This window comes from Cricetulus griseus, chromosome 5 (genome assembly GCF_003668045.3).
Source record: "Cricetulus griseus strain 17A/GY chromosome 5, alternate assembly CriGri-PICRH-1.0, whole genome shotgun sequence".
NCBI lineage: Eukaryota > Metazoa > Chordata > Mammalia > Rodentia > Cricetidae > Cricetulus > Cricetulus griseus.
The window spans coordinates 24,893,170-24,911,852 of NC_048598.1; the positions used below are offsets into that span (position 1 = coordinate 24,893,170).

The window sequence follows — 18,683 nt, forward strand, 5'->3', positions numbered from 1 at the left end:
GGGGAATACACCAGTATCATCGAGTATACATTGCATTTCTACAGTAACTGGTGCAGGGTTTTCTTGTCCACTAAGGAGCCCTGTGCCTGGTATGCAGGGGTGGCTTCCTGCCATATCTAATGGCTGGTAGCTAACTCAGCATGGAACAGATAGCAAGGCCCTGAGATGTTTGCTGAACCGGCTTCAATTTAATTTAGTTAGCATCAATCTCAGATTAGGGAATAAACAAACAGTCGTAGACTTAGTGAGACTGATTCTCAGAAGTCTTTACCACAGCCAAGGCCAAACTAAAAACTAAAGTAATTACTTGGGGAGATAACTCATGAAAGAGGGAGAGCTATTTGCATTTGAATGATCTGGAGAGGATTTTCTGCTTACTGATGGTTCTGGGATTTTTCAGATAATAGCTTCAATTCTTTGATTCTTTCCTGGTGTGGAGAGTAGGCCAGAAAGTTAATCTAGCCATCACTCTCCCATCTGAAACCAAGCAACTCCCAACCAGCTCTGCAGAAAACATGCATAGAAACCAAGTTTCAACATAAATGTCATGAGGCGGAGGCTGAAGGGTCCGCGATGCTCACATTCAGCGCCCTCAAGGAATGCCAGGAGGGTGCCACTACTTGACTGATGTTTCAATAGCCTCACACCTGGCCACCATCTATTGCGCCATTAGCATTCTCAAGGCAGGGGCACAAGGACAGGAATGGGGTGGGGGAAGACTATACAGAAAGTGGTGTCTGTGGCACAGGGAGTAAAGAGTTTGAAATCCCGGTTCAGACAGCATGTGTGTCTGCGTTTGTATTTTTAAGAGCCGGGGTGGAGATGACAACGAATGAGAGGGTAGTCACACGTCCTTCTCCAAACGAATGACAACCCAAGCAAGCAAGCAAGCGCGCACGCTCACACACACACACACACACACACACACACACACACACACACACACACACACACACACACACACACAGAGAGAGAGAGAGAGAGAGAGAGAGAGAGAGAGAGAGAGAGAGAGAGAGAGAGAGAGAGAGAGAGAGAGAGCACCTGCTTCCGAAGCCCCCTATTGCAAGCCGGCCCGAAGGCTCGGCCCCGCCAGCCAGAGCCGGCGGATTTACCGTGGCATTACTTTTAATTAAGTCTGCGGCGCGGCGCGGGAGCGCAGGGTGCGCCCTAATCCCGGGCCCGCCTGACGTCACCTGGGAAGGCGCTGCGGCGCGGGGCGGCGCGGACCCGACGACCTCACCGCGACCCGGCCCGCGCCTCCGCCCGCGCGGGGCTTTGCTGGCGGGAATTAAGGGAGGGAGAAATGTTAGTACACTTTTAATTGGAAAGCGAGTTCTTCTTTCAGAGCGGCTTGTTTACTCAGGATCGGGCATTAGAACTCGGGGGAGGCTCTAATTGAAGTGACGGCTTTGGAGATTATGGGGAACATATGGCCCTACCGCCGGGCTCTTTATCTGCATTTTCTCATAAAAACTGCTGTCCGGGTGTGTTTCTGCAGCCTGGCCTCTTCCATTTCTAAAGCGCCTTTGAAAAGAGGAGAATGCAATGCTTGCGCAGGGCTGCAGTAGCCCGCAGCCTACAGTCCGGGAAGCTTCCCCACACTAGGCCCTCACTGAAGCCACCTCCAGCCAGGGTTCAGCCAGAGAAAATGAGCTGGGAAGAAAAGAAAGCCACTGGTGACTGCCTGGCAGGGGTGTAATTCAAACGGTTTTGAGCAACAGCGGGAGAGAGTTGCCACGGCAACGAGATTCCCACTCCAGGCACAGGAGGGGGAGCCTCCATGTGTTTGGTTGGGGCCAATCTGAATACACAAGGGAAATGGGAACACGCGTGTCTCAGGACAGAATTACATTGCTTTCTCTTTGTCATTAACTAACCAATCAATCAAATATCCAGTTGGTCGCTGGCTCTAGTATCAATCACTACCCTATTGGTTCCCCTCCCTGACTTCTGCTAATTCTTTCTATACCCAAAGCTGTTAGATAAAGCACAGAAAACAGTTAAAAGTGTATTTTTGATACTATCTTGCCTCGGACATGCTTTTAAAACATGTTACATTTTTCCAAAATGCAAATGTCACCTGGCTCCTTAGAATTGTGTTTGCTTCATCATACAACCCAGACTACACCTGTTCACTCTAGGGGCACTAGCGCTACCTTCTGTCTTAGTGGTAGACTCTCCCTGGCATAGTACCAAGCCTCGACTGGGAAGAACAGCTGACTGAGGCACCCCCCAACTCAAGCTCCCACAGCCCCACCACCTTCTGGAGCTGTTCTTCACAACCTTCCTTTCCTAAACATTGTGCCCACCCAGGGATTACAGAACCCCAGATCTCAGGTTGCATGCCGGACTAATTAAATCCTTAAGGCCCATTCCACAGAAATCCAACATCAAGGAAAAAAGAAATATTTGAAGGGCTGGAGAATGCCTCTGTACTTAAGAGCACATGCTCTTCTTGCAGAGGACCAGAGTTTGGTTCCTAGCACCCATGTAAGGCAGCTCACAACCACCTGCCACTGGAAGCTGACACTCCTCTGGCTTCTGCAGAAACACACACACACACACACACACACACACACACACACACACACACACACACCTTTAAAAAGTACATGAGAGGCCTTAAGCAGGGGGACTACTGTGAGGAACTACATATAATCTGAGTGCCTTGGTTATTAATGGTCTCCCCCCACTAGGATGCAAGCTTCCGGGAGCAGAATTATCAATCCAGCAGGTAAGACAGGCCTGATATATTGTCTGTGCCCCACAAGATTTGCTCGTTGGTCAAATATATGCTTCTGTATGTTCCATACACCAACCCCAGGCCCTGTTCAGCATAATACTCAGTAAACTCCTGGGTGAACTAGATTTTGGGTTGGTCTGGCCAGCTTTTCTACCCTCACGGGTTTCTGAGAAGAAATACTGGAACACTTTACCTTTACCCACCTAGGGCACACATGCTAAAATATTCAGATTTCTGGTCTTAGTCATCAAAAGACCTAAACAAGCCTCTGGCCTCTCCAGTATGCAAATTTGGTTTGTATCACTGTGAATCCAAATGGGTCTTAAATTATTTTCTTTTCCATTTGCTTTTGCCGCAGAAAACACCACAGTACTCAGAAGCCATAAACTAGCTTGCTACAATCCTTAGACAACATTGGGGCTTTTCTTTAACCATAGACACAAAGGCACAAGGAGATATGGGCTAGGACTCTTGCACTGTAGGGTGAAGTGTCTGTTAATAAAGCACTTTCAGACTGCCTTGAAACCCCATGGCTGGCAATTCCAAAGTAAGTGGGTGTGGCTGGGCTTTCTTGAACTTCCTCCATGACTTTCATTTACTATAGTGGGAGAACACGAGTCCCTGGGACACGGGGCACGGGGATGAGCTGCTCTGCCTGTACAGGGACAGTCACCTTGACTATAAAGTTCTGCAGGGAGGACCCAAGTGAGAGATAGAGAGATAAAGGCACAACGGAGTTTCTGCCAAGGGAGAAACAAAGACTGAGCTCATGTCTCTGGAGAGTGGGACTATTACAGGTCAGTGCGTAGAAGCCTGTTTAGATGCACTGAGTTAGTCCACTGTGGGGCCTGATTCATTCAATGGGGGCTATGGTTTACACTGCTGATACTTCTTCAAAAGGCTCAAGGTGGGGATAGGGGAAGAAGTTTTCCTGTGGCCATCAAATAAAACACAAGGACAGAACCAGAAGTGGGAGGAATAACTGTAAAAATAAAACAAAATCACTACTGGCTCTTCCCATGAGTTTCTTTTTTTTTTTTTCCAAGACAGGGTTTCACTGTGTAGCTTTGGAGCCTATCCTGGCACTCGCTCTGGAGACCAGGCTGGCCTCACTCACAGAGATCCGCCTGCCTCTGCCTCCCAAGTGCTGGGATTAAAGGTGTGTTCCACCAACGCCTGGCTCACATGAGCTTTTTAATTGCTTACATTTCGAGACGCGTTGATCTGGCATCTTTCCTAGGTTCCTACTGCACTAGGAAATGCCCACAAGATGTACAAGGACAGTGATTAGTGGCGAGGAAGAACTAGGTTAGAGCAGGATGTGAACCTGTGACTGGTTTTGGATGGGACTGGTAAACTCAATTCATTTCAGTTCATTATCATTGCTCTAATTACATGTGTAAGATGCTTTGCAGGGATCTCTGGGGGTAGGAAATCTTAGTGAATCCTGGGTAGCCACCATAGCCAGCCAGGGAGCTGTCAGTAAGACATGAGAAGGCAGTGTGAGGGCTGCTTTAATCTGCATGTATGTTTCTGATGACCAGACAGCATAGCATCACTTTAACAAGGCAGATTCTGCAACCAGACCACCCAGGTTTGAACTGTGACCCTTGCAGTGACTAGCTGCAGTACCTGGCAGCACTTTATTAACTTCCCCAGGCTCATCCTCCTCAAGGAAGAATGGGAAGAATCACAAAACTGCCAGCTCTGTAGGCTCTTTAACTTCAACGAAGAACTTACGGTAGTGACTTCTGTGGAGAGAAGGTTTGGTAATTATCAACACCCCAAATCCATCATCACTACATAAAACACAAAGATATGTTTTACTTGTGGTCATTTTTACTTACAGAGGTTGAACATGGGAAATGACTAATTATTAACAGTAATACAGGTTATGTAAGTTCTGAAACAACTATACAAAATTTTGTATTTTTTATTATTCATTTAAATCAACATTATTAAGTGTGAACACATCTCCAAAACCAAGTTTCAGTCAGTGGAAAAGGAGATAAGCATTGTCTAAATCCGAATGTTGCCTGTAACTTTTTAAGCACCAAAGATAAACTCTCCCCAACTTCTAATTACAGAGAGGGTTAAAGCCCTCTGTTTCAGTATCAAGTGTCCGGACTTGGTAATTGGTAGAATTAAGTTCTTATTCTGGCTTATCCCCGACTCAAGTATCCTGTGTTTTTACTTCTCCTTCTATGTTATGGAGACAAAACAAATACACTAAAAGAGAAAGATTCCACATAGAAAAGAAGCCTTGGATAGAGAACAACAAAAAATCCTTCTAGTAACTATATGGCAGAATCTAGCAAGAAACCGTTGGTTTTGAAAACAACCTAAAGGGCCCAGAAATTATAACTGCTTCTTTCCTACCATTCAAAAATGCCAGGTTAATAAACCAGGCAGGCTCTGTGAAGACCTTGTGGAGTCTCTCTGATACTAGCATCCACAAAAACAGTGCAAGAGGGTGCATGTTTACTCTCTGATGAGCACTGTACAGAAAATCTTCAAGACAAGACAGCATGTCTCTCGCTCTATTCTTAACACGTGACATATGACTTAGAATATATTTATTAGCCTGAAATTTCAAGAATTCATATTAATTCCAAAACCTGGGGATAGATCTGTAGGCAACTTCACTTTGAAGAAGTATTTCTCAAACATTAGGCCACAATCTATCTTAAATTTATGAAATTAATACAGTAGGCTAAGATTAGAATTATAACATTTACATCAACATGTAAGGCAAGCAATGACTCATATGTCTTAAGTGTTGGAAGAGTGGTGAATGTGTCTGTGTGTGTGTGTGTGTGTGTGTGTGTGTGTGTGTGTGTGTGTGTTCCTGATAAAAGGTAATTATCACTGAAGTACAGTTACATTTTTTAAATATGCTGCTGCAAAAAATATAGAAAACATCATTTAAATATTTTTCACCAATATAATGTTTATTGACATACTTGTAGCAACTACTTGTTTTTTAATGAGTAACCTCTTTGCTTATTAAAGAGAAGAATGACAAGATCAACTTCATAGCAATGTCCATTTGTGCATCAGTCAGCCCCTTTACATCACAAACTGTACCTACTGCTCTGATACCATTCTGCTGACCTTGAGATGTCTCCTCAGCTGTAATTCGTGGAAATCAGTATCCCCTTGGCTTTTGTTTTTCTGCAGCTAAGAAGCAGAATTTATTTAGTCTAGAGACTGACATAGTGTAGAAGTCTATAAAAAGTAAGTGCTGAATGGAAGGCTGGTAACAACTGGAAGGACATCTAAAAAGACAGCAGGTATGAGAGCAATGTTCACAGACCTACTGAGGGTTGGAAGAAACAACCTGGGCCTTAGCTTAGCAGTGCTCACCAACTGTCAGGCCCCATGGCCTTCACTGGTGGAGTCTAATCCACTTCTAAAGTGTGGAGATGCATCACTCCATCTGACCAAGATGCTCAGAGAGATACAGCCACCCCAGGACAGCTTTATACAGGAAAGGTGGCACTTAGGAATAAGGTAACTTTTGGGCATGCAAAGGAGCTCAAATCATAATGACTATGAATCTCAGTTGCTTAGCCTATTGTAGTAAAAGAACCAAAATTGGTAAACATCTCCTATCATTGTTTGGTTTTTAATTAGTCCCAGAGGTCATTGAAAGACTACTTCCACTTGATTTGTTTTGTTTTTGCTTTTGTTTATTTTTGTTTTTGGATTGACTACCCAGGATGTGACACTAGCCAGAATGTTCTAAAACTAAAACCTGCCTCTGAGATGTACACATCTGGTAGTAGAAAACCACCCATCTCCAATCCATGCACCTGAGCCAGCCCAAATGATAAGCGCCCCCCCATACCACCCTGAGATATCTTCTGCCATCCCTCCAGAGGCATCTGAAAGAGGGATAAGGAGATATTTGTGCAATGATGGATCTTTCGCAAAATGAGTCCAGAAGCCATAAGATACACAGAAGTCCACAAGCACCTCCCCAAAAGGTAACAATAGAACTTGCCACTGTGTAGACACCAATCAAGTTTCATGCCTTCATCTGCATTGTCTCTTTTCATTCTAATAGCAGCCTCCACAGGAGGCAGGGTAACCCGTTTTTTGCCTGATTAGGAAATAGAGTCTTGACAGGAGTGGGTGACAGATCCAAGATTTCACTGCTTTTGAGTAAGGGCTAGCTTCACTCCTGGACCTGTCTCATTGTAGATCCCAAAACAGACAAGACTTCCTCCTACTCCTGCTATTCTTCCATATCTTACATTGTAAAAATAAACTGACAGCAACAATTCCAAGGAACATTCTGGTATTTTCCAGAACTTGTGAGGTAACTACTGCTCATAAGTCTATGTTATCAGAGAACAAGATTAGTCCAGCATGGGTTAAAAGCAGTGTTGCTGCACTGTAGAACAGTAATAGCATCTTTGCTGTTGTAGATGAAAATGAAGGAAGAGCCTATGGGTCTGAGCTATGGGTAAAGATAGTTGTGTTCAAGCCTAGGATTCTGAATTTGATCCCCAGGACCCACATAAAGATAGGAGAGAATGGACTCCATCAGATTGTTCTTTGATCTTTACAAGTGTGCTGTGCCATGCACACACTCACATACACACACACACACACACACACACACACACACACACACCAATAATGAATAAGTAAATTTTAATTAAACAAACAATAAAATGGAGCCTAGCTACCAGAGTTGATAAGTATGCCTGAGAAAAGCCAAGAGTAGGTTTAGACAAGGAGAGCAGTGAGAGGCATCTGGAACCTTAGACACGTCAGCATCCCGCATGCTAAGAAACATGAGAAAGAAAAAGGACTGACCAACACTGGGTGTGAGGAAACTACCTTACAACTCCAATGACATGTGGTTCTTGGACCCAGAGATTAATATGAACAAGGAAATGTGTCCAAACAAGAAGCACACATCATCATCACATGTCTGTGGCATGCCAGGCTGTGTTGTGCAGGTAGATAAAGAATATAGGGACAGGCTCCTCTGTGTAGGCTGGGAAGCGACTATACCATCCCATAAAACACAAAGTGCCCTTCAAAGAAAGGGGTCCTGGGATAGGCCTCGTGACCCAGGCCTCCTCTGGGGAAAGTCCTCTACACTAGAAGATAGGGTGAAAGAGCACACCACAGCCAGCAGGTGAATCCCAGGCATAATCTAAACAGTTTTCTTACCTCCAGAAACACAGATGAGCTCCCAAATAGTAAAACCAAAAAGTACAGTTAGATTCCATGCCAAGAAACACAAAAAGAAGTGAAATGCAAGAAGAAAACACCATTGAAGGAACAAAATTTGCATCTGACTCAAACTGGACATTCTTCAGTAATCAAGGAATGAAACAACCTGTTCTGCTTTAAAAACAACGTATAACTAAGTGCAATGTGTCGCAGTACCCTACACTGGATTCCTGAATAAATAAAGACATTAGAGAAAAATCTCATGAAATCAAATAAAGCCTATAGCTGGCAGTGTCCTAGCAGAGTTGCCATCTTCATTTTCTGCAGTTACATAAAACACTGGCATGCAACGAAGCTGGAAATGTATAGGAACATCTGTTTCACTTTCAACTACACTGTAAATTGAAATTTTTAATTCAAACTTAAGCTTTAAAAAATTGCTGCACAAGATATACTGAGCAATATTTCATTTGAAAAGAAAACAGGAGACTAAAAGAGAAAATTGAGAAATGCAACCTGGACTGGCTAGGGGCCACAATTGTCCACACTCAGGTGTCAGGAGGCAGGATCCAGGAAGGTCAAACAACTAATAAAATTGTGAGTATGCCAACAGAATATGATACCCCAGTCAAGCAGTAACAATAACAATGTTCTATGCATACCACATGTAGAAAATCATACCCCCTTCATGGTGGTGCTTTTTAAAGACAGCAGTGTATTTTCATAGATAGAGCAAAACATCTTTTCTATAGACTATTAGAAAGACTGAGGTGAAATTAAGAAAGGTTTCTGTGTTTCCAAGACCTGTGAGAGGGTTTCTACCAACTTAAAAGGTTATCAAGTGGAGGGGAATGGTCTCACACTGTGTAATAATACCAAAAGTAAAGCTAGGACCAAGGTTTGAGGTTGGACATGGACTGAGACAGATGTTGGGGTTCAACACATACAATCTGGCAATCTATGTCAGAAGGTAAGGTCAAGAGTTCTGGTGAGCCGGGCAGAGGTGGCACATGCATTTAATCCCAACACTGGGGAGGCAGAGGCAGGCTGATCTCTGTGAGTTAGAGACAAGTCTGGTCTACAAGAGCTAGTTCCAGGACAGTCTCCAAAGCCACAGAGAAACTCTGTCTCAAAAAAACAAAACAACAACAACAAAAAACAACAACAACAACAAAGAGTTCCGGTGACATTGTGAGATACACCACGAATTCAACTAGGTCCAATTTCCCAGAAGACAGCTCCTTTTGGTGCCAGTGGTAAGGATACCTTTTGCATACTAATGAGATAGACAGTAGCAGGGGACCCTGCAGGACTGAGTTTGATTGCTAAAGATACCAACACAAGATTAGTTGGATGGTCTATTCAGTCAGACCTCCACCCTCAAGCAGGGCAGAGGAGCTGAAGGTTGAGTTGATCATGAATGTCTAATGATAAAAATTATGCCTATGGTACATTTACACCATACTACTCAGTACTACTGAGTACTACTCAGCAGAAAAAAAAACAATGGAATCTTGAAATTTGCCGGAAAATGGGTGGAACTCTAGAAACCATCCTGAGTGAGGTAACCCAGTCGCAAAAAGACAAACATGGTATGTACTCACTCATATATGGATTTTAGACATAGAGCAAAGAATTACCAGCCTACAATCCATACCGCCAGAGAATGTAGGAAACAAGGAGGACTCTAAGGACTCTCTTAGAGACACACATGGTCCCCTGGAGAAGAGGAAAGGGACAAGATCTCCTGAACCAATTGGGAGCATGGGGAGGGGAGAGGGAGCTAGGAGAAAGAGAAGGGGAGAGGAGGAGGAGAGAGGAGGACATGAGGGAGCAGGAAGATTGAGTCAGAGGAAGAATAGAGACAAGCAACAAAAGAGATACCGTAATAGAGGGAGCCATTATAGGTTTAAAGAGAAATCTGGCACTAGGGAATCTCCAGAGATCTCTAAGGGTGACACCAAATAACAAACTAAGCAATAGTCGAGAGGCTACCTTAAATGCCCTTCCCCAATAATGAGATTGATGACTACCTTATACTCGATCCTAGAGCCTTCATCCAGTAGCTGATGGAAGCAGAAGCAGACAGCCACAGCTAAACACTGAGCTGAACTCTGGAATCCAGTTGCAGAGAGGGAGGAGTGATGAGCAAAGGGGTCAAGACCAGGCTGGAGAAACCCACAGGAACAGCCAACCTGAACAAGGAGTTGTTCATGGACCCCATTAGGACCAAACCAGACCCCCTGAATGTGGGTGTCAGTGAGGAGACCTGGGCAATCTATGGAGCCTCTAGTAGTGGATCAGTATTTATCCCTAGTAGAAGAATAGGCTTTGGGAGCCCATTTCACTTAGAGGGATACTCTCTCAGCCTAGAAACACGGTGGAGGGCGTAGGCCCTGCTCCAAATGATATGATAGACTTTCAAGATCCCCATGGAAGGCCTCACCCTCCCTGGGGAGCAGAAAGGGGATGGGACAAGGGATTGATGGGGGCAGGGGAGGAGAGGAGAGAGAGGGAACTTGGATTGACATGTAAAACAAGCTTGTTTCTAATTTAAATAAAAAAGAAAAAGAGAATAATTAGATAAACACATCAAAAAATTGTGCCTGTGTAATAGAGCTATATTAGAAACCCAAAGGACAGGGTCAAGTAACTTTCTGAGAGCTCAATGTGTGGAGGTATATGGAAGCTAGTGCATTTAAGGGGATTATTGGAGCTCTGAGACCCTTTGCATACACCTTGCCCTGCATAGCTCTCTATCTGCCATTGGCACCCTTTGAAATTCCTTTGTAAGAAATGGCAGATCATAAATGAAACGTTTTCCTGAATTCTATCATGCGCTTGCTTTAACAAGTTAATTGAGCTGCAGGAGGCTGTCCTGGGAACTCTAATTTATAGTCAGTTAGTCAGAAACACACAGATGACAACCTACAGCTTGTGACTGGCATCTAAAGTGGGGAGGCATCCATACGAGACCTCGCCTTCAATCTGGGAAATAAAATATTATCTCCAGGCAGACAGTGTCGGGATTGGATTGAGTGAGAGTTGGGAGAAAAGCTCCCACACATCTGGAGTCGGTGTCGGATTTAAAGAGGCGTGAGCAGGAAATACACATCTCCAGCTTCCTCTGATCCTGATGTTTAAACAGAAGCTTGAGGAATGTGGGGATGTGAGCCACATAGCCTCCAAGATGCCTACCAATGGCAAGATCCTCTTGTTCCCTACTGAAGGAAAGGAGCTCAGACCTGAAGACCCATAGGACCCCTCCCCTGGAGGCACTAGGAGGAAACTAGAGCATCTGCACCACCCAGTAAGACCAAAGTAAATGGTCTGCCTTTGGCTTTGAAATTACATCTATCTGCTAGATAGGCTGCTTAATGGCTATTGGCAGAGCAGAGACCAGGACAAAAAGACTGGGCCACATCAGAAAACAGCATCCATCTGTGTGTGGTGGGTCAAACGGGTAATCCCAGCACATGAGAAGCTGAGGAAGAAAGATTGCTAGCTCAAAGTTAGCCTGGGCTACATGGGGAGACCCTTTCTAGAAAGATCAGAAAGTCATTGAGGAAGGCTTAGTCAGTAAAGTCATTGTCAGGGAAGCACGAGGACCAGAGTTCAATCCCCAGAACCCGTGTAAAGGCCAGGAGTGGCACTGAACAACTGTAATTCCAGTGTTAAGGTAAGAGGTTTGCTTGCTAGCAAGCCAGTCTGACTGAATTGGCAAGCTCCAGGTTCAATGAGAGGCACTGTTTCAAAAAACAGGGTAGAGAGAAATTATGGGAGATGCCCAACAATCAACCAACCCCTGGGCTCTAATCATACAGAGAGAGAGAGAGAGAGAGAGAGAGAGAGAGAGAGAGAGAGAGAGAGAGAGAGAGAGAGAGAGAGAGAGAGAATGAGAGAGAGAATGAGAGAGAGACAGACAGAAAGACAGACAGACAAAGGCAAACAGAGGGAGACAGAAAAAGAGAGGGAAAAAAACACAGCAAAAATCATCATGGATTCTTAGTGCTGAAAAGCACAGCAGGAGTCTCCCTGAACCATCCTCCTCCTCAAACCCTGGCAACACTAAGAAGACCTGTTTCTTAAGGACGCGTTGAGTGACTGATCTTCCATCATTTCATCTTAGTATTTTTGTGTTTGCATATGTGTACATGTGGATGTGGATGTTATGTAAGTGTATATGTGTGTGCCTGTTTGTGTGTGTACATATATGTGGGTGCCTGTTTGTGTGTGTACACATGTAAAGGTCAGGGATCAGTCTCAAGTGTCATTCCCCAAGAGCCACTCGTCTTGTTTTCTGAAGCATGGCCTCTCAATGGTTTGGAGCTCACTTGTATGACTAAACTGACTTGCCATTCAGCCCCAGGAATCCACGTGTCTTTGTCTCTCCAGTGTTGTGACTACAAGCTTGGACCAACACAGTTAGCTTTTTTACACAAGTTTGGGAATCAAACTCTGGTCCTCAGGCTTGCACAACAAGCCGTTTACTGATTGAGCGGTCCCTATAGGTCACTTTAATGTTTTATCAACGACCTTAATGAAGACACAAAAGGTAAGTGGCACAAACCAAGCAGGACATACCCATGTGGCAGCTAGAATTCTTGATGATGAGACGAGTTTTGGCATGACAACATTGGCAGAAAAATCTAAGTTCCAGATTTGACTGTGATTGTATGAAATGGGGCCCTTTTGATGGAATTACACATAAGGTTATAAGTGATGATAGAGTCAGTGGGGTGCAAAAAAGACACTCTGTATGAGTGAGGTAAGGTGTATAACATGGAGTTATGAGCTTTTCCCATTTATCAGAGGACAGAGTTTTCAGACTAATTTTAAATGGTGTACTTTAGGAGATCCTGACGGGGGGGGGGGGAACAGCAAGTACTCTAAGGGGAATAACTAACTTTAAAATGACAGCTAAGGAAACATCACACTGAGAACATAAGACTAAGGAAGATATGAGAGTCATATCAAGTTTATAGGTTTCGTGTTGAGGTTGAAACGACAGGACTGTGGCTTAACATGGGGCAGAGCTGTGTCCAGCAGTGCTGCAGACTGGCCTGCCTCTATGAGGAATGAACTGATGGCTTGTTCCTGCATGGAGGACAAATCTAGTTTTTAGACACTGATCAATCACACTCAGGGATTATCAGCTGCTGCATGCTTCACTCTCTTTCTCTCTTCCTTGTTGTATTTTTGGAGTGTGCACGTGTGTGTGTGTGTGTGTGTGTGTGTGTGTGTGTGTGTGTGTGTGTGTAGTGCAGTATCTGTGCATGGGTGGTGTCCATATGACTTGGCTCATTTGTACCACGGTTTCATTTTATTCCCAGCCTGTAATATTTGAGGGTTATGTAGATAAGTGTGCATGTGGATGCCCAAGGATAAGTCCAAGAGTTATCCTTTATCATTCCTCTAACTTATGCATTGAGCCAGGGTTTTCCATCAAAACCAGAGCTCATAATATGGTTAGTAATGCTAGCCTGCTTCCCTCTGGATTCTGTGTCTCCATCTTCTGAGGCTATAATTACAGGTGGGCCACTGCACCCACCCAGCATCTACATACATGCTAGGGATACAAACCAAATCCCTTACACCTGTGTGGCAAACACTTTAACCCATGAGCCATCTGGTAAGTATATTACCAGCTGACAATAAAATGAAAACATGGTAAAAATGAACGAAGTCACATGGATACCACCCATAGCGTCTCACAGTCTCTTGGGAGAAGACAAACTCTGTCCTGTGGAGCTATCACCCTGGAAAGTTGACTCTCTGAAACATACTCTGTAAAATCTTTGCACCCTCTCTGTATCTCCTACCTTATACTTCCCCTGAAGCCACGATGGTGTGAAGCCTGATGGGTGAGCAGGAAAGACAACAAAGTATGTTCTAGTTCCTTTGTGACATAAGTCGCTGAACCTCAGGAAGATCCCAGCATTCACCAGGCAGATGAGGAAACAATGCTTGGAGAAATCCAGTGATTGCAGCAGCCTGAACAGCTGGTTCAATCCGCCATCTCCATAAATAATACTGTATTTCTACACATAGGGAAGCCTAGTTGGCAGGCATTCAGGCTGCATGAAGTGCAATTCCCCCACTCCATGGGTTTGAGCTTATAAACTCAGCCAATGGGATATTATCAGACACGGTGCCAGCAGAGGCTGGAAGTGTGCTTCTGTAGTAGGGCATGCTTCCCTACACTTTTGTGACTGACAGGAGATCATGCCTTTCAGCCACTGCTCCTATAACCTGAACACCAGAGCAAATCACAGAAGACCTGAACCTTATCTATGCCCTTATCTAACTCAATGGAGGTCAACAGACTCCAGCCTGAAGAAAAAGCCCAAATAGTTCTAAATGTACTGAGTGTGTGTTTTCAGTTGTATGCCATGGAAGTCAGGTATGATTTGTTATGCACCATTATCATGACAATAGCTCACTAAGAGCTTAAAAAGAAAGTTGTTGAGATACACAGGGCTGCCTTGCCAAGGAGCTCCTGCCCACCAAGCAGCACTCACCTGAGTCTGAGGCCGCTGGGCTCACCAGGCTCAGCAGCTCCCGCTCCTTCTCATAGTCCCCTTTGCAGAGCAGCTGGCCCTCCTTCAGGACAAACTCATCACCCTTCTGCAGCTGTCGCTCACAGACACAGCAGCAGAAGCAGCTCAGGTGGTACACGCTCTTCTGGGCGCGCATGACAAACTCGTTGGGTGCAATGGCTTCAAAGCAGCCTCCACATTTGACAGCAAACAGTCTACAAGTGGGAGAGAAAGAAAAGCAATGAGCGTAAGGTTGGGTCTGGACCTAGGTTTCCCCTCCATCTAATGATAGCTGTAGGATTCATTCATTATAGCAATTCATTTACTATTTTCAAAAGAAAGAGTTGTTTTTGTTTTTTAATAGTAGCCCAATTGCAGGGGCAGAAGGAGTCGTTCCAAAACATTCTCTGTTTGTCCCTGAATTCCAGAGGATTTGACAGATACAGGCAGGTCAGATGACACATGGGAGGGGGACAGACCTACCCCTCTCTCCACAAAGACAGACAGGAGCTGACACAAAGTATATTTAGGAAGCTGAAGCCAATTTGTTCTGCTAATGAGTCCCACTTTGTCAGGAGTGACGGAAACATAAACAACTGAAGAGTGTTTTCCTATAGACAAGCCAACTACCACATTGGCCTAAGTGTGCCAGTCTTATCTCTTTGCCTGTTCGTGTGTCAATCAAGTATTCTTCTTTTCATCCGTTTATTTTCATTAACTCAGAAGCATCTACTGCAAGCCCTGTGATACACTATCCACTCTGTGTCTTAACAGAGAGCGGAGAAAAAGAAACCATATCCTGACCAAATCCACATATGGAATCAAGTATCCTGTGTGTGTGTGTGTGTGTGTGTGTGTGTGTGTGTGTGTGTGTGTGTGTGTGTGTGTGTCAGAGGAAGAGAGAGGAGAGGGGAGACAGGCATTGCTGCAGACACAACACTATACAAGACAAGTCCTGCGTTGTATGGAGCTCATATGCTTGGGGAAGAACATAAATAAGACTAGGAAGGAAGACGGTTCAGTGGATAAAAGCCCTTGTCATGTAAACCTGTCAACCTGAATTCAAACCCCAAAGCCCGCTTAAAAGATGCAGGGAGAAAGCTGACTTCATAAAGTTGGCCTCTGACATCCACATGAATGCCACAGTGGCATTAAAACTTTAAAAAGAACAATGCAGAGGTGCCCTGTGACTACAAAATATTCCAACACCAAGCTATAGGATGTATCAGAAATTACTATGTCCAATCACTTCCCAACCATAAAATTGTACTCGTTAGGTGATCAGGCAAGCCCCTCACATAGTGTGTTTGTCTTGGAAGCTTCCTGAAGAAGGGAAGGGTTGGAAGGCAGAGGGAAGAGAAAGCTTGGGAAGAGTTCCCAATGAGGCCCAGCACACAGATTGGCACAGGAGAGAGGAAAGACATGTAAGCTTTGGGTGGAGGAAGCCAATGCTTCAAAAAGAGAATGAGGTCACCTGCCATGAATCCCAGAACTACCCACAGATGACCTTAGGACGGGACCCAATCTGCAGAGCTGGAAGAAGTGTGCTATATGGCCTGAAAAACATGCTCTGAACTACTATGTCCATCCCTCAATCATCAGGAGACCCTGTGAAGCAGCTAACGCCGTATGTCCCTCTCTGCCCTTCAACCTTGGCACTGGAGTAAAGTCGAGGACCCATCCACATGGCTGCTTCTGTCCTTTCACCACTAATAACCTCCACACCCAGGACTCTAAGAACCAGAAACACTTCCCCTTCCCCTCCCCGTCCCTCTCTCCAGCTGCACACTGTGGTTTCCCCGACTGTTACTGGAGTCCTTCCAATATTTTCTTTGACACCTCTCCCCTTGCTAGATGTCACGTGTTGTGCAGAAATCTACCTAGTTCATCCCTTGGCTTCCCAAGTCCCTGGTCTCTTGTTTGCCAACCTGAGCAAACTAATCAATGCTTTTCCAGGAGCCTGTCAAAGGCCTTTTGTCCCCAAGCCTGGCTTCTGTTCCCCACCCCCTGAAATGGACTGTTAAGCAGACTCAAGGCAAAATGTTCCCAGGGAGTCAATGAACACTTAAGGAGCACAGCAGCCAGGGGTAGCCTCTGTGCTTGTCTGCCTTCTAGCCTGTTAATCTTTTCCTCCTTTTTCTTTCCCCTTAAAAGTTCCCCCCTACTCCATAAATTTCCCCACATGTTAGAGAAGGGAGGGCCAGAGTGAACTCAACCAAGGCAGTCCGCCATGTTGACTCAGGAGCGTTGGTGGAAGTGGCAACAGTTGTACAGGCTCAAATCCCAAAGTGGTCATGTTCCCCTGAGCCTTGCAGGTCAGAAGAGGCAATGATTCCTTCCATTCTCCCTCCCTGGATCCAAACCAGGTCAACTGCACCTCACTCCCTCATCTCTTGTAACCTTCAAGAGCAATTCAAGAAGAGGATCGTGCCATCTACCACCTGGGTGCCAGATGTGTACACAGCTGTACGGGTCCCACTGTGGACCCAGCTGCTGGCTGCACAGCCTCCCATAAGTTGTTTTCTCTAAGGCTCAGAGAAGCAGAGAAAAGGATTTGTTCAAAAGTCCAGGTCATAATTAAAACACAGCCTGTCTCTTCCCAGTGCTTGAGATGCGTCCCCCATGGTTACTTCCCCCCTGAATGCTAATGAGACCGCACTCTGGGTTCGGTGTCTGCCAGGCTGCTGTACCTGGGAAAGCTGGGCAATATTTCCAGAACTGTCAGCTCACCTATGAAGACATGACAACTCCAGCCTTTCTCAGCATCCTAAGTCACCAGCACCCCACTCCCCACCCCATCTCTCTGATGCCTTCGGGCTCATCCCTTATCTCTTCCTTGCATCTCACTCTCACTTGTAAAATGGAAATGAAGCATCTTCCTTGTAAAAAAGCATCCTGTACAATGTGGTCCCAATTAGTAAGCTCTTAGTGTCCCCATCCCTTCAGATGACCCTCTGTGAGGAGAGTGAGGAGGGATGGTGTTAACAAATGAATCTATCTTTGTCCTTAGGAAGCTACAGTGAGCAAGAGGCCAGTGCTGGCTAGATTTGTGTCAATGTGAACAAGCTATCCAAGAGAAGGGAAACTTCAATTGAGAAAATGCCTCCATAAGATCCAGCTATGGACCAACCTATAGAGCATTTTCTTAATTAGTGATTGATGGAGGAGGGCCCAGCCCACTGTGGATGGTGCCACACCTAGGCTGGTGGTTCTGAGTTCTATAATGAAGCAGGCTGAGCAAGCTCTGGGGAGCAAGCCAGGAAGCAGCTCCCTCTATGGCCTCTGCGTCAGCTCCTACCTCCAAGTTCCTGTCCTGTTTGAGTTCCTGTCCTAACTTCCTTCAATGATAAACAACAATATGGAAATTTTTCCTCTCCAACTCTTGTTTGTTGTTGTTGTTGTTGTTTGTTTTGTTTTTTGTTTTTTTGGCATGGTGTTTCATCACAGCAGTAGGAACCCTAACTAAGGCAAAGGTCTAGAGCAGTGTTTCTCAAGCTTTCTAATCCTGCAGCCCTTTCATACTTCATGCTGTGGCAACCATAAAACCATAAAATCATCTTCACTGTCACTTCACAACTGTAATTTTGCTACTGTTATAATCATAATGTAAATATCTGATATGCAGGACATCTGATATGCAGTCTCTGTGAAAGGGTCATTCTACCTCCAAAGGGGCCATCCATGATCCAGAGGTTGAGAAACACTGCTCCATATGAATGGCCACAGTTGGATGTGGTTGGGACATGTACAGAGAAATAACAGAAGGCACAGACAACTGAAGGAGGCTACTAGTCACTGAATCTTTCATCCTTTTCACTCCACCTCTTGCTGTCTTTGCCCCACGCTTTTCCAGGCAGGGAAGTACAGACTGGCTGTAACTTCCTTCCATGCCCTGCTGACATCTTCTCGTACAGCTAAAAGCTACAAGAGGCACAACCATGAGTCTTGCTGAAAGTCTACTCCACAGGCTCTGCCACATCCTAACGACTTGACTTACTTCTCACTGACTCCTGCAGCCTCAGTTTGCACAGACAAAAAAAAAGCAAGCATGATGCCTACATCCTTTAGCCGGGAAGAATTAAATAGGAATGCATGCATGAGGTGCTTTGTCACCTTTAATGCACAGGGAATTCTTTGCCATTTTTATTGGCCAGGCGTCTGCCTTTTATACATGTAGATATTTAGTTCTTGCCCCAAAGGTGAGTTTT

General features: G+C 45.0%; 1 protein-coding gene across 1 annotated transcript in view; it reads right to left on the bottom strand.

Moving 5' to 3' along the window:
• Lmx1a (LIM homeobox transcription factor 1 alpha) overlaps positions 1–18,683 on the bottom strand; it is a 139,712-nt gene that overhangs the window by 30,316 nt on the left and 90,713 nt on the right. The window contains exon 3 of the mRNA XM_027417097.2: positions 14,458–14,690. Coding sequence (XP_027272898.1) covers positions 14,458–14,690 — 233 coding nt within the window. The remainder of the gene's footprint in view (positions 1–14,457; positions 14,691–18,683) is intronic.